Raw genomic sequence first — 13,873 nt, forward strand, 5'->3', positions numbered from 1 at the left:
CCATTAGAACACTGGAGTGAGAGTTGCTGGAAATGGGCCTCTATACACCTATGGAGATATTGCACCAAAAACCACACATTTGCAGCTAGAATAGTCATTTACCACATTAGCAATGTATAGAGTGGATTTCTGATTAGTTTAAAGTCATCTTCATTGAAAAGAACAGTGCTTTTCTTTCAAAAATAAGGACATTTCAAAGTGACCCCAAACTTTTGAACGGTAGTGTCATTCTAATAATAAGAAATACACAAACTAGACTTAACACGAGAAGAGAATTTTACATTTTACCTCCAAAATACTTATTATTATCATCATCATCATCATCAGAAAGCACCAAGATTTTGTGTGTTCCCCCCCTTAGTTCTTCATGTCTTCGAGTTTTTTCAAAAAAAAAAAGTGTTTGAGTTCTTTACGGGTTCATTCATTCTATTAGAGATCTCCTAAAAGAGTTCTACATATTCTCTCGTGTTCTAATGTTGAGTGGTTTAAGACATGCTCAACTTTATGTATTTATTGAAAAATTAAAAAAACGTCCACTTCAATATTTTTCAGTAAAGTTTTAATATGAGATTAGACACGAGTGTTTTACTGGAAAGTATACCACTCGTATTTTTCATCAGAGCTCCATCTGGGACATAACTCTCTTTCTGTGACCCGTGAAGAAATCGATGAGTGAGTTGTTTTGATAAATTTGGGGACTTTTTTGTTCGTGAATGTGTCGATATAATAAAAAGAAAAATCACACGCTGGCTTGAAGATATGAAGTTTATCATCTCGTGTTGAAAAACTCACATTTTTCATACGAAATACATCACCAATCTGAGCGACATAATTAACAGTTATTCCATGAAATCGAGTCATACATGAGCTGATGGTGCCATCATCCATGTGTGACAAGATTGAGTGGAATAACTGTTTAATTCTATCCACATTCACTGGATTTTGAGAAACGGAGCATTTTTATTTTTTGCAAATTCAAATCAATAAAAACTTCATACAAAAGTTCCAACAAAATCATTTCCACTTAGAATGTAAACAAATCGGCGAAATGACAGGAGCGATTTGTGAGAATTGTGATAATTCTTAAAAAAATATAAAAAAGATACGTTCTTACCGTCAAATATTTTTATTCCATGATTATTTTGTTGCTTTATATTTTTTCAAAATATTTTTGGGGTTTTGTTTTCGAGGAGAGTTTTTTTTGTTTACTTTGTCCTCGGTTGGTTCAGCGACACGTTCCGCCATTTTGTTTTTCTCTCCTCATGGTATATGAGCTGATATAGTAGTAGTAGAGTAGCCAATCAGAGCGCGCGATTGCTCATATCCAGTGAATGTGGAGAGAATAATTCCCCATATTTCACTCCGATGACATCACTCAGTGTTTTCCTGCTGACTAGTATGTTTTTGTTTTTTGTCAATGTGTCCATATAATATAAAGAGAACAAAGATATGAAGTTTATCGACTCATGCTGAAAAATGTATACTGTACATTCACCACTCGATGATAGACTTCATGTCCTCATATATATATATATATATATATATATATATATATATATATATATATATATATAAATAAATAAAATTACACCTTTATAATACATATAAATATATAGATCCATGAAAATATGATTAATAATCTCATCACAGCCTCTTGAATAAATTATTCTAAATTTCGAGCATCTAAAAATCCTATTAAGAGGAAAAAAAAAAAAAGTCCATGCTGTTACTCTAACTGGTGTGATGAGCAAAAATTGAAAATGGTTTCCAGATTTCTGTGGCTTCAAACCAAAAAAAAAAAATTAATATATTTAAAGCAGTTTCAATATCGTTGCATATACAGCAAAGTTCATGCTAATTCTTTAAAGTTACATTATAAATATTTCAATACTGAGGCTATAACTTGTGCAACCAGAAACAACTAAACATCAAGTTTTGTTCAGGAGAAATCGTTTAATATGAAGCTGACACTGTGATGCTGAAGCGACCCGTCAGAACCGAGATAAAGGTCCGACCTCACTCAGGCTTCTTTTTTAAACACTCAGCGTGTTTGCAGTCTGAAAACATGCTTTTATTTGTGATACAGTAGTCACACTGGGCATCGGAGTCATCAATTCTCTAGTGATCTTCACCAAAAAAAACCCAAAACCTAATAAACAGCACCAATAAATTTGCTGGAAATCTGAGTGTAAATTCACAGTACATCAGGCGTTGAATAAAATCTGTGTATTTCTGTTTTTCGGTAAAGTTCAGCACGTTGGATTTACGCAGCGTGGCTGTCTCAAAGACACGTGAATGAATAAATTAAAAAAAAAAATCTATAATCAATAATCATCACAAATATTTAAAGATTATTTTGGGGGAGGGGCCTAGAGAGGAACATCCATGACGTCACACATCACAGTCTCATTTGACCACAGGACGCTCCTGAAACCTACGGGGAATCTTCCGGTACCAAAACTGTGTACACTGTAATAGTGAGAAGTGATAAAAAGTGTGGATAGTTATTAACGTTAATAAAGCAAACCGCACATGCAGGAACAGCTTGTCATTATGCAGCATTCATATTTACACTTTAAAAAAAATACACACGAAGACTTTAAAAAGCTGCATTACTGCTAATGAACATCTCCCAGTGCAAACCCTTCACTGCAGAAATCCAGGGGGTGGAGTCAGAGGCACAGGGGGTGGAGTCAGACCTGCTTTAACTCCTCCCACATGCCACAGTCACTGATTGAATCCAACAGGGTTTTTTTTTTTTAAATGTTTCATCTTCATTTTCTGCTCCTCAGTTCTCAAGTCCTCGGTGCTCAGAAGTGTTTTAATTTTTTTTTATTAGCTGCAGAAAATTAACGAGAATCTAAGCAGCCTGCGAGTAAAATGGGACGTCACATCATGTACCGGTGAACGTCCATCATTCTTAATTATGTTGCCTTGTTACAAAAACAACACAACCCCCCCCCGCCAATTAAATATTTTCAGTCCAGCCTGCCGTACATCTCCTGTTTCTCGGACACTTTGTCCTCCATGTCCCCCCCCCTTACTCCCTGACGTCATGATTTAAAGCCAAACAACTTGTGTTTATGGTGTGCTGCATCTACACTCAGGGCCACTTTATGAGGAACACCCCGACATCCACCTGCTCTTTTGTTTTCTGCAGTTCTCGAATCAGCCGATCCCTCGACAACAGCATGATGATACAAATCAAGAGCTTCGGTTAATGTTCACAATGTTCAAACATCAGAATGGGGAAAAAAAATTAAATAAAATTGTGATCTCAGTCAAAGTGTGACTTTCTTTCACTGTGGTTTGAGTATTTCAGAAACTGCTGATCTTCTGGGGGTGAAACCCCCAACAGTCTCTCGAGTTTACACAGAAAAAATGGTGCGAGAAACAAAAAACATCAAGTGAGTGAGTGAGCGACAGTTCTGTGGATTGCGGAAAAAAAAAAAAAAAACGCCTTGTTGATAAGAGAGGTCAGAGGGAAATGGACAGATTGGTTCGAGATTTCTTTTTTGCCAGGAAGGAAGGATATAGTAACTCATATAATCACTCTTTACAACTGTAGTGAGCAGAAAAGCATCTCAGCATCCAACAGAGAGAGAGCGAGAGAGCGAGAGAGAGAGAAAGAGAGCACCACACTGGGTTCCATTTCTGCAGCCAAGAACGAGTTCCTATTAAAGTGGCCGGTGAGTGTAGATTAAATATTTCATTTTGATGCTCACTCACTTGAACTTGCCTGAACGTTGGGGCAAAACTGAAAAGTGAGCAGAGTCAGATTTAAAGCCCAGATGAACTTAAAAAAACAAAAACGAACCCTATGCATGGGAGAAGATGGATTCAATCCAGCGCCACCTCCTGGACCTCTATTTCAGCAGCGAGCGCTCACAATCAGATCCAACATTTTTAATGAACAAAAGCTCATCGTTCAGGAGGAAGGGATTTGTTTGCATAGTTAATTCGGTCAGAGATATCCGAGCAGTGTGTGGATGACTAATCCCCGTGTGTCACTGCTTTATTGCTGGACAGGAAGGATGGTGGTGAGAGGAATTTTCCAGTCAGGCTGCATGTGAAAGTTGACGCAAAAATGGTTCATCATTCTTTCCTTTTTAACCAACTTTTTTTTTTCTGGCAGCTGAGGCTTTTCTCGAACATGAATGAGACTGAATGTGTAAAGCACACAGACGTTCGACACTGGAGAGGTTTTTCTTAAAATAGTACTTGCACTTCTTCACAAATATGACCAAAAAAAAAAAACCCTCCCCACAAACACACTAAAAATCATATAAAGGGTCAACCACCTTACAGAGGAAAAGTCTTCATGACGACTCGGTGGATTTACACCGCATCCTTAGAATTAATCCCAAAATTATTCTTTAATACAAGCGAAACGAATCTGTACAATCTGAATCTCAGAGCGTAGCCGTGTGACCGATACCTCATGCACTTATTTGATCGGTGTTGGCTCTTTGTCTTCATCAAGCTGTTCCTGACGCGTCGCTGATCTTGTTCTCTCCGTCCAACTCCTCCACGCCTGCCTGAGTCATGAGGTCGGAGATGTTCTTCTCCAGGTCGTCGATGCGAGTGCTCATCTCGTCGAGTGTGCTGATTAAGGAGAATCTCAAAGCGTTCATGCATCACTGATTGGTCAGAAGGTGTTGATTGATTAGTTTTCTAGAACAGCGGCTCTGACAGTCGTGCAGCTGCAAATCGCAGGTTTGGTCACTATTAACACGCTCGTTCTGATACGTTATCGTTTCTACAGTAACGGCTGGCTCACAGGGACTCCTATGGTGAATTTTATACTTACTTTATACACTGATCAGTACGGGAACGTTTATGAAAGGAGTCTCCAGCACCAGTGCTTTAACAAATCGGAGGTAAAGCTGGAGGTTTTAAGGAGAAGAAGGCTTTGTGCTTTTTGCTGTGTCTCGGTGGAGATGCAGTCCTTGTTGCAGAACTTAAAGTCCAGGGGGTGGAGCTGGATTTGGAGCTGGATCTGATCCAACTCCTCCTCTAATCCTAACCCACACACTTTAAACATATTGATCCAGCCTGAAACACGCTCCACTCCACTCCCTGGACGGTTGGCTCAACAAGCTGCGTCCCCCCCCCTCCTTTTTTGACTTACAATATTCAAGAGATGGAAAATTTTCCAGCTGGTGAAAGAACGAATGCTTATCACTCCTATAACGTAATTGTAAATGTAACTATGGGCGGCACGGTGGTGTAGTGGTTAGCGCTGTCGCCTCACAGCAAGAAGGTCCGGGTTCGAGCCCCGTGGCCGGCGAGGGCCTTTCTGTGCGGAGTTTGCATGTTCTCCCCGTCTCCGCGTGGGTTTCCCCCACAGTCCAAAGACATGCAGGTTAGGTTAACTGGTGACTCTAAATTGACCGTAGGTGTGAATGTGAGTGAACCCTTCTCAAGTCAGGTTCCGTGAGGCTTCATCTACTTCCCTGCCTGCTGAAGGAAAGCCAGGCTGCGACAGTCTGCGACTAGTTGGAGACACAATTACGGTAAAATACGCGAATATCAATTTAGCGTGATTCCAAGTGAAAATTGTCGCTAATTCGCATACTTTATCACAATTGTTGCGTCTCCAACTAGTCGCAGGCTGTCACAGCCCAGTGAGATACTGGCTTAACTACCCTCCATTATCAGTAAACATCTCCCCATCATGATAAGATGTTCTTGGATAATAATCAACCATGAGAATGTTGTCCGACACAGCGCGCTGGTTTTATCACATCACATCACACAACCTGACACGAGATGAACCTCGTGTCCAAATCTTGCTGGAAACTAACCTTATTAAAAAAAAAAATTTATCCTTTTTGAGTTACTTTTAACATTCAGGAACATCTAAACACCACCTCTAAAATCTTCCTCAACCCCGAACACCACTGAATGTAGGATATTTCTTCCAATAATCTGGTCCGACATGGTCTGGAACTTGTCCTGCATCTGCTGCAGTAAGCTCTGCACCTGAACAGCAACATGGATAAAAATAAAACAGACAAAAATGAACTTAAATACTCTCAGAGACAAGGAGAACAAAATAGCTCTCAATGGTGTGTGTGTGTATATGAGTGTGTGTGTGTGTGTGTGTGTGTGTGTGTGTGTGTGTGTGTGTATGAATGAGTGTGTGTATATGAGTGTGTGTGTGTGTGTGTGTGTGTGTGTGTGTATGAATGAGTGTGTGTATGTGTGTGTGTGTGTGTGTGTGTGTGTGTAGGAGCTTGGGGTCACCAAGTCTCTCCACCCACGCGCCGGAGCTGTAGCCATGGCAACAAGCGAACAACGAACAAGGCACGAGCGCATTTCAAACTCAAGTTTAATGCAAAGCAAATTAAAATCTCGCCGTTATCCATTGGCACGGGTTGCCATGTCATTCTAAAACGGTCACTGAACTACATTATACATTCAATGAAAAAAAAAAACCTCGAGACAAAAATTAAGAAACGAATAAATGAAAAACAAAACAAAGTCTAAACTATGTCTTCGGAAATTTAATCTGAACACGGTTTAGTTTTTATTAAAATTAAAAAAAAAAACCAGGTTGACTTTTTATGGAATTATCAACTCGCAAATCTCAGTACGGTTGCTCAGTCGTATCTCGAAAAAGTTTACAAACGTCGTACAATAAAACACTGATTTGATTTGAATGAATTTTTTTATTTTTATTTTAAAATATAATTCACGACACAAAGTAGAGTTTATATTACTCCAATCTGGCAACCGGCTTTCTCGTGTCCAAGGAAACGCTACCTGCTAACGCTTCAATGCTAATGTTTAAACACAAAATAAACTCTAATAAAAAGGTTTAATAGGAAATTACACGTCCAAACTCACACACTAACTCGAACTGCGGAAATATCTGATATTTTGTCACGTCAGTAGCCAGCCTGGAAGCTTGCTATATCTTAGTTAGCTGCGTTAATGCTAATCTTGACATTAACATCCAGCTAGTTTATACAGCCGTATAATATGATTATTATTGAATAATAACAATTACCCACCACCACAGCAAGATCCTGGGATGATTTCGGCTCCGTGTCAGACATCTCGAGCGAGAGAGAGAGAGTGAGAGTGAGACAGAAGAAAGAAAGTGTGAGACTGAAAAACTCGGATGAATTTACTCATTTATCTGCACCTCAGTGCGTAGGTGTCTGATTGCCCACACACGAACGCGCACGCAGGGCCACGCCCACGCGCACGCATCCACTGTGCGCGGGCACGCACGCACTGCCAGGCAAACTGGAGCTGAGATGAGTGATTCAAAAAAAATCACCAAATGGGTTTCATTTCATTCAGCCTTTTTTTTTACGAGTTAGAATGTCTTTCCTGTCGTGCATTTCTCTTTTTCGTTCCCAAGTAGCATTTGTTCATGACTGAGATCCACTTTTTTTTGATGTTCTATGGGTTTGTGTGTGGATCAATCAAGTCAAGTTTGTTTGTATAGTGCTTTTAACAATAGACATTGTCCCAAAGCAGCTTTACAGAATCTGAATGACCCAAGACATGAGCCAATTTTATCCCTAATCTATCTCCAATGGGTGGCACGGTGGTGTAGCGGTTAGCGCTGTCGCCTCACAGCAAGAAGGTCCGGGTTCGAGCCCCGTGGCCGGCGAGGGCCTTTCTGTGCGGACTTTACATGTTCTCCCCATGTCCGCGTGGGTTTCCTCCGGGTGCTCCGGTTTCCCCCACAGTCCAAAGACATGCAGGTTAGGTTAACTGGTGACTCTAAATTGACCGTAGGTGTGTGAATGGTTGTCTGTGTCTATGTGTCAGCCCTGTGATGACCTGGCGACTTGTCCAGGGTGTACCCCGCCTTTCGCCCGTAGTCAGCTGGGATAGGCTCCAGCTTGCCTGCGACCCTGTGGAACAGGATAAAGCGGCTAGAGATAATGAGATGAGATGAGATCTATCCCCAATGATGAAGCCCGTGGCGACGGTGGCAAGGAAAAACTCCCTCAGACGACATGAGGAAGAAACCTCGAGAGGAACCAGACTCAAAAGGGAACCCATCCTCATCTGGACAACAACAGACAACATGACTATAACATTAACAGTTTTAACATGAAGTCAGTTTCGTTGATGTTATAAACTCTTCATTAATGGAAACTTGAGTGCAAAACTGTCCATGACAACCGCAGTCCCAAAGTTAGCAAGCCAGCTGTAGTGCATGTTTACTTGCTTAATGCGGTCCATCGATATCGATGATGACGTCACTCCATGCCGTCTCTCTCTTGGTGAGTTCTTCGATGGCTGATCAGTCCAATTCGGGCGGCAAGGACTCGGCCGCACACATCACATACATGCTCGCCCTGTGGTTGGGCTGGCTGATGGCGTTTTACTCTTCTGGCCTCCGCCTTCTGGTTGTAGCCGGTTGTGTAGGAGGCAGTTTTTGTCAAACACAGCTGTCTCCACCTGCACCTGTTCACTGCTAATTCTTCCAGTTTTTGTGGCTCAATGCCACAGTCCTTCAGGTTGGCTTTTAGATGGTCCTTGTACCTCTTCTGTTGCCCTCCCACAGAGCGTTTACCTTTGGAAAGTTCACCATACAACACCTGTCTTGGTAAATGATTGGAGGGCATGCGGATGGTGTGTCCGACCCATCTGAGCTGCCTGTGCAGGAGTATGGTCTCTAGCGGCTCAATGTTGGCCCTACATCAGTTCTCTATATGAGGGACCTTGTGCCACCACTTGAGGCCCAGTATTCTCTGGAGGCAACGGGTATGGAAGTGTTCGAGGGTGCGAACGTGGTGTCTGTATGGAGTCCACGTTTCGCTGGCGTACAGCAAGATTGAGAGGCAGACCGCCCTGTAGACAGCAACCTTGGTCTTGATTGTCAAGTTTCTGTCCACTCATTCATCACTGCTGCCTGGAATTCTGGATGTGTCCCTCAACAATGGAAAGACTCTGTCTAATCTTGTGAGCATCTACAAGAAGAAGGGAGATAGAGCAGACTGTAGTAACGGCAGAGGCATCTCTCTTCTATTGTGTGCTGGGAAACTACCCACAAGCATACTGCTGCTGAGACTAATCAAAACTGTAGCTGAAGATGCACTACCAGAAAGCCAGTGCGGGTTTAGAAAAGACCGATGCAGCTGTAGTCCTCAGCCATAAAAGCATTACTGTAAGTGTCCAGAGCGTCTTCCAAGTGTGACTTTCAACTGTCCACATGGGGCCGTCCTCCACAGGAGCGATGTGATGAGATCAAACCTTTCATTCATAAACCAGATGATCTCCTTCAGTGAGTCACGTCTGGGATGTCATTAATTGGTTGATTCTTTAAAAAAAAAACCATAAACAGTATAAATGAACATCAGATCAGAATCATGATTCATTCTTAAAATCTACAGAAAGCACTTGATCTTGGTCAGGGTTGATGTGGATCCATCAGGGTGTGAGGCAGGAATCCATCCTGGATGAGACACTGGTACATCACAGGACAACACCCACATATCCACATACCCGAGGGTACTTATGCGTACCCTTTATTTCCTGCTTGGGAACATATATGCAGAGGTGGACAGTAACAAAGTGCATTTACTTGAGTACTGTACTTCAGGACACTTTTTGAGTACCTGTATTTTATTTGAGTATTAATTGTTTTTGGAAACTTATGACTTTAACTTCACTCCATTTGAAAGCCAAATATCGTACTTTTTACTCCACTACATTTCTTTCAAGGTCCTCATTACGATGAAGCAAGTCATATCACAGTCCCCATTAGTGTGGACTAATGCAGATCCTACTAGTCTTGAAAGACTGCATCGGCTACGGAAAAGAGGTGCTCGTATTATCTTAAGAAAGAAAGTCAGAGATGAACGTACAGAAATATTACTTAGAAGTCTTGGTTGGGTGAGTTTAACCGCCAGGTGGAATTTTCATAAGTGTTTGATTGCATTTAAATGCTTCAATGGCTTTTGCCCGTCGTATTTGTCTAATATTTTTTTTGCTTGAATTCAGAAGTACATAATTATAACACTAGATCTAGAAATAATATTCAGATGTCAAAAGTTTCTTCTCAGTCTGGCCTTCATTCTTTTTCCTTTTCTGCTGCTAAATAGTTTAATAGTCTTTATGACAATATCAAGAAATGTTTTCTGTGAAGGCTTTTACTAATAATTATTGGTCTAAAGTTAATTATTAGTCTGTGTATTTTGTACATATTTAAGTATTAGCACTAATTTGACCTTCGATATCATTTCATCTAATGCTATGTAGAATTGTTAATGTAGTTTCTTATTTTTGTTTTATTATTATTATTATTAATTTTTTTCATGTACTTATACAAAATTCCTTTAACTAAACACAGCTCCAATGTAAATAAGGTTTATCTTTTTGGATTCTGTGTATAATAAAGTTTAAACTAAACTAAACTAAGCAGCTTTGAAAGTCGATGTTTTTTTTCTCTTTTCTTTTCAAAAACGCGATTGTTTTTTTTCCGCATGTGACACTGAGACAGCTGAGTAATCACTAGGGTCACGTCTCGTCCATAGACTGTATAAAATCAAGTTCAGTGATTTCTCAGCAACATTATTTAACACGATCAGTTGATGGCAGAATGGAAGGACGCAGTTCTTCTGGAGAATGCACGCACTCATGGCCCATGAACCCATGTTTCAGTTTTCTGTACGGATTAAAGATTCATTTCGTTTTAAATGTTTGCTTTGTTTGCCTAAAACGAACCACATCACGGCCGACAAAAACTCGCCGCCCAACCTGCGGAAGCATATTGATCTATATAAACATTTTATTCCAGTAATTTTGAAGTTGTCTGTGCTTTAGAGCTAGCGATAACGTTGCAATAGCTGTGCAGTCTGGTTAGTCAAATGACTTTCCATGGATTTGCCCACCAAGTTGTCCACGGCTAACGTTAACACATAGCTAGTTAACTTGGACACTGTTAGTTAGCATGTAAACACGGAGTTACGCTAACATGAATAACATTAACTTATCTGAAGTCCTTTCATAAATATGTTTTAGCATAATCTTGCCGAATAAACAGAATGTAGAAATCTGTGTTTAAAGGTGTTTATTCTACAGGTTCTATAAGTTAATCAGTAAATCCAGTTGGTTGCTTCAGAGGCATTAGGGTTTGTAAGTGTTGTAGCAATAATACAACAATGCGTTGACAGAAAATGTACTTTTAACACTTAAGTATTTTTAAAAGCAAGTACTTCAGTACTTTAACTTAAGTAAAAATTTGACTGGAGAACGTTCACTTGTATCGGAGTCACATTTGACCAGCCGGATCTGTACTTTGACTTAAGTAATGAAGTTGGGTACTCTGTCCACCTCTGCATATATGTATATTTTGACCCTAAAAATGTACACATAGTTACATTGAGGTCTAATAATGAGCCGTAGGAGGGACATTAATGGTGACTGTATTTTGGGTATAATCAGGGCTTAATTTGAGCTGGAACATGACGGAACAAGATCCGGAACCTCCGTCGTCGGACCCGGCAGCCATTTTCATTTCATTCGGTGTTCCGGCAACTATTTAAATGGATCAGATCACCTCCGTGACCATCACAAAGGGAAAAAAATCAAACAATAAATTAAATAAATAAGTAAATAAAAATTTGTTTAGTGTTCGGTTTTGATTTTGATATCTGTTGTTGATTTCTCTCCTATGACATCCACAAAATCTATGCGAAAGGGGAAGGGGGGGACATGGGGTGTATACTTCCGCTCAATAGAACACCGGGTTTTTTGTAGCCGTTAGCTTGCGCTGTGGAAAAAATGGCAAAAAAAACAAGAAAGCTTACTAAAATTTTTCAAAGTCCCAGGACAGCCGGATCCTAAACGACCTAAAATGGACGGCGTTGGACACAGTGACACTGCACCAGCACCTGCTGCAAGTGTACCAGTCCACGGGAACGGTCAAAAAGAAGATGAGAAGAATGATGATGGCGGTGAAGCTAGAAGTGTTAGCGCACCAACTGCAACCGTCAGAGGTTGCAGAGGATGAGGATCGGGAAGATGAGACTGGTGATGACAGTGACATTTCAACAGGAATGGACAGAGGAATTCGCCTTTGTGGAGTGAGAGGGTTCTGCTTTGTGTCCAGTAGGCCTATACAATGACAAGATTGCATCGATGAAACGATGAAATAAAGCGGCACTTCGAAACACGCCAAGCTATGTTTGCATCAAAATATTCAGCAGGGGACAGGAGGAAGACGGCATGTCAAGAGCCTCTTCATTATGAAAAAGAATATATTACACTCAAATTGTTGGTCATACATAAAAATGCATTTTAGTTGTATTCAGCGTCATTTTTTATATATGGCTCTCACGAAAATGTATTTGAAAATATGTGGCTTTCATGGCTCTCTCAGCCAAAAAGGTTCCCGACCCCTGCCTTAATGTACGTGTGGAGAGCGAGAGTGAACTTGAGTGCCTGTTTGGAGAACATTCTGAGCTTTGTCCATTGTTGTCCAGGATTTGATAACTGGTGCTGTTGTCATGCAATGTAATGCAATAGGCGTGTGTGCATTAAAGGAACAGTCCACCGTATTTCCATACTGAAATATGCTCTTATCTGAATTGAGACGAGCTGCTCCGTACCTCTCCGAGCTTTGCGCGACCTCCCAGTCAGTCAGACGCAGTCAGACGCGCTGTCACTCCTGTTAGCAATGTAGCTAGGCTCAGCATGGCCAATGGTATTTTTTGGGGCTGTAGTTAGATGCGACCAAACTCTTCCGCGTTTTTCCTGTTTACATAGGTTTATATGAGCAGTGATATGAAACAAGTTCAGTTACACAAATTGAAACGTAGCGATTTTCTATGCTATGGAAAGTCCGCACTATAATGACAGGCGTACTAACACCTTCTGCGCGCTTCGGCAGCGCATTGATATCTGAGCTCCGTATCAATGCGCTGCCGAAGCGTGCACTGTACTGTGTACTGTACACTGTACAGTGTACTGCACAAACTTGAGAAGGAGGAAGTGTTTACTGCGCAGACTCGGGTTGCAAACTTGACAACATGGCAGAGGCTTCATTTCTATGGAACAGGAGTGAATGGGAGCTGTCCATGTTTTAAACTGTCAGAAATGTCGACGATCACGTTACCAGGCTACGAAAGCATATACTTTTTGCTGGAAGGAAATATGGACAGAAATGAAAGTCAGACAAATTTAAGCACCAATTCTTGATTTTATAAAAAGGTTAGTGCAGACAAGGGAAGCTGTTGATAATGAGGGCTGGCTGCTGCTGGCTGCAAAAAAAAAAAAAAACTTCCAACATCTTTGCTAATTATTCATACGTTGACATACAAATGCATGATCCTATTAAAGGTCCCATGGCATGGTGGTTTGTTGATGCTTTAAACGGGCTCGTGGAGTCTTCCGGATGTTATATCCGAAATGAACCCTCGGCACGTAAATCTAGCCTCCTGGGAGAAAGCCGCATTTCAGCGCTTTTCCCAGTGCGTCGTTTTGCTAATGAGAAGCAGGAGGCGGGGAAGGGTAGAGGGTGGGGGCGGGCCATGGGGGGAGGGGCTTGACCAAGCTGCGTGCTGCACACACATACTCGCTGCTATCAGCGCCTGTAGCCACGCTGCTAAGACAAAACCCGGTTCTCCCTCGGACTCCTTTCGTAAACTCAACGTGACACAGAGAACAGAGAGTGAGAGTGTTCGGAGTGGTAGTTTACGAACGTATAATACCCTAGGCTTGAACACGCACTCCATAACCAAAGAGGATAGAAGCAACAACTACAGCAACATATCGCTTATCCACCAGAAGACATGCATTGCGGAGCAATAGTCAAACATAAGCTCATAAGTTACAGTCAATTTCCAGACTAAACTCAGTTTAACAGAGCATGCTGCATGCTCTTTAGTTTTGTAGTGCA

At 41.2% G+C, this 13,873-nt stretch overlaps 1 protein-coding gene across 1 annotated transcript; it reads right to left on the reverse strand.

Moving 5' to 3' along the window:
• Nucleotides 1-1,933: 1,933 nt before the first annotated feature.
• hsbp1a (heat shock factor binding protein 1a) lies at nt 1,934-7,174 on the reverse strand. The gene is made up of 3 exons (XM_060940799.1): nt 7,020-7,174; nt 5,919-5,985; nt 1,934-4,600 (listed from the first exon to the last, which is right to left on the reverse strand). Exons 1-3 carry the CDS (start codon nt 7,062-7,064, stop codon nt 4,479-4,481), a joined length of 234 nt encoding a protein of 77 aa, XP_060796782.1. The 5' UTR covers nt 7,065-7,174; the 3' UTR covers nt 1,934-4,478.
• Nucleotides 7,175-13,873: the final 6,699 nt, after the last annotated feature.

This window comes from Neoarius graeffei, chromosome 15 (assembly GCF_027579695.1).
Source record: "Neoarius graeffei isolate fNeoGra1 chromosome 15, fNeoGra1.pri, whole genome shotgun sequence".
Classification (NCBI taxonomy): Eukaryota; Metazoa; Chordata; class Actinopteri; order Siluriformes; family Ariidae; genus Neoarius; species Neoarius graeffei.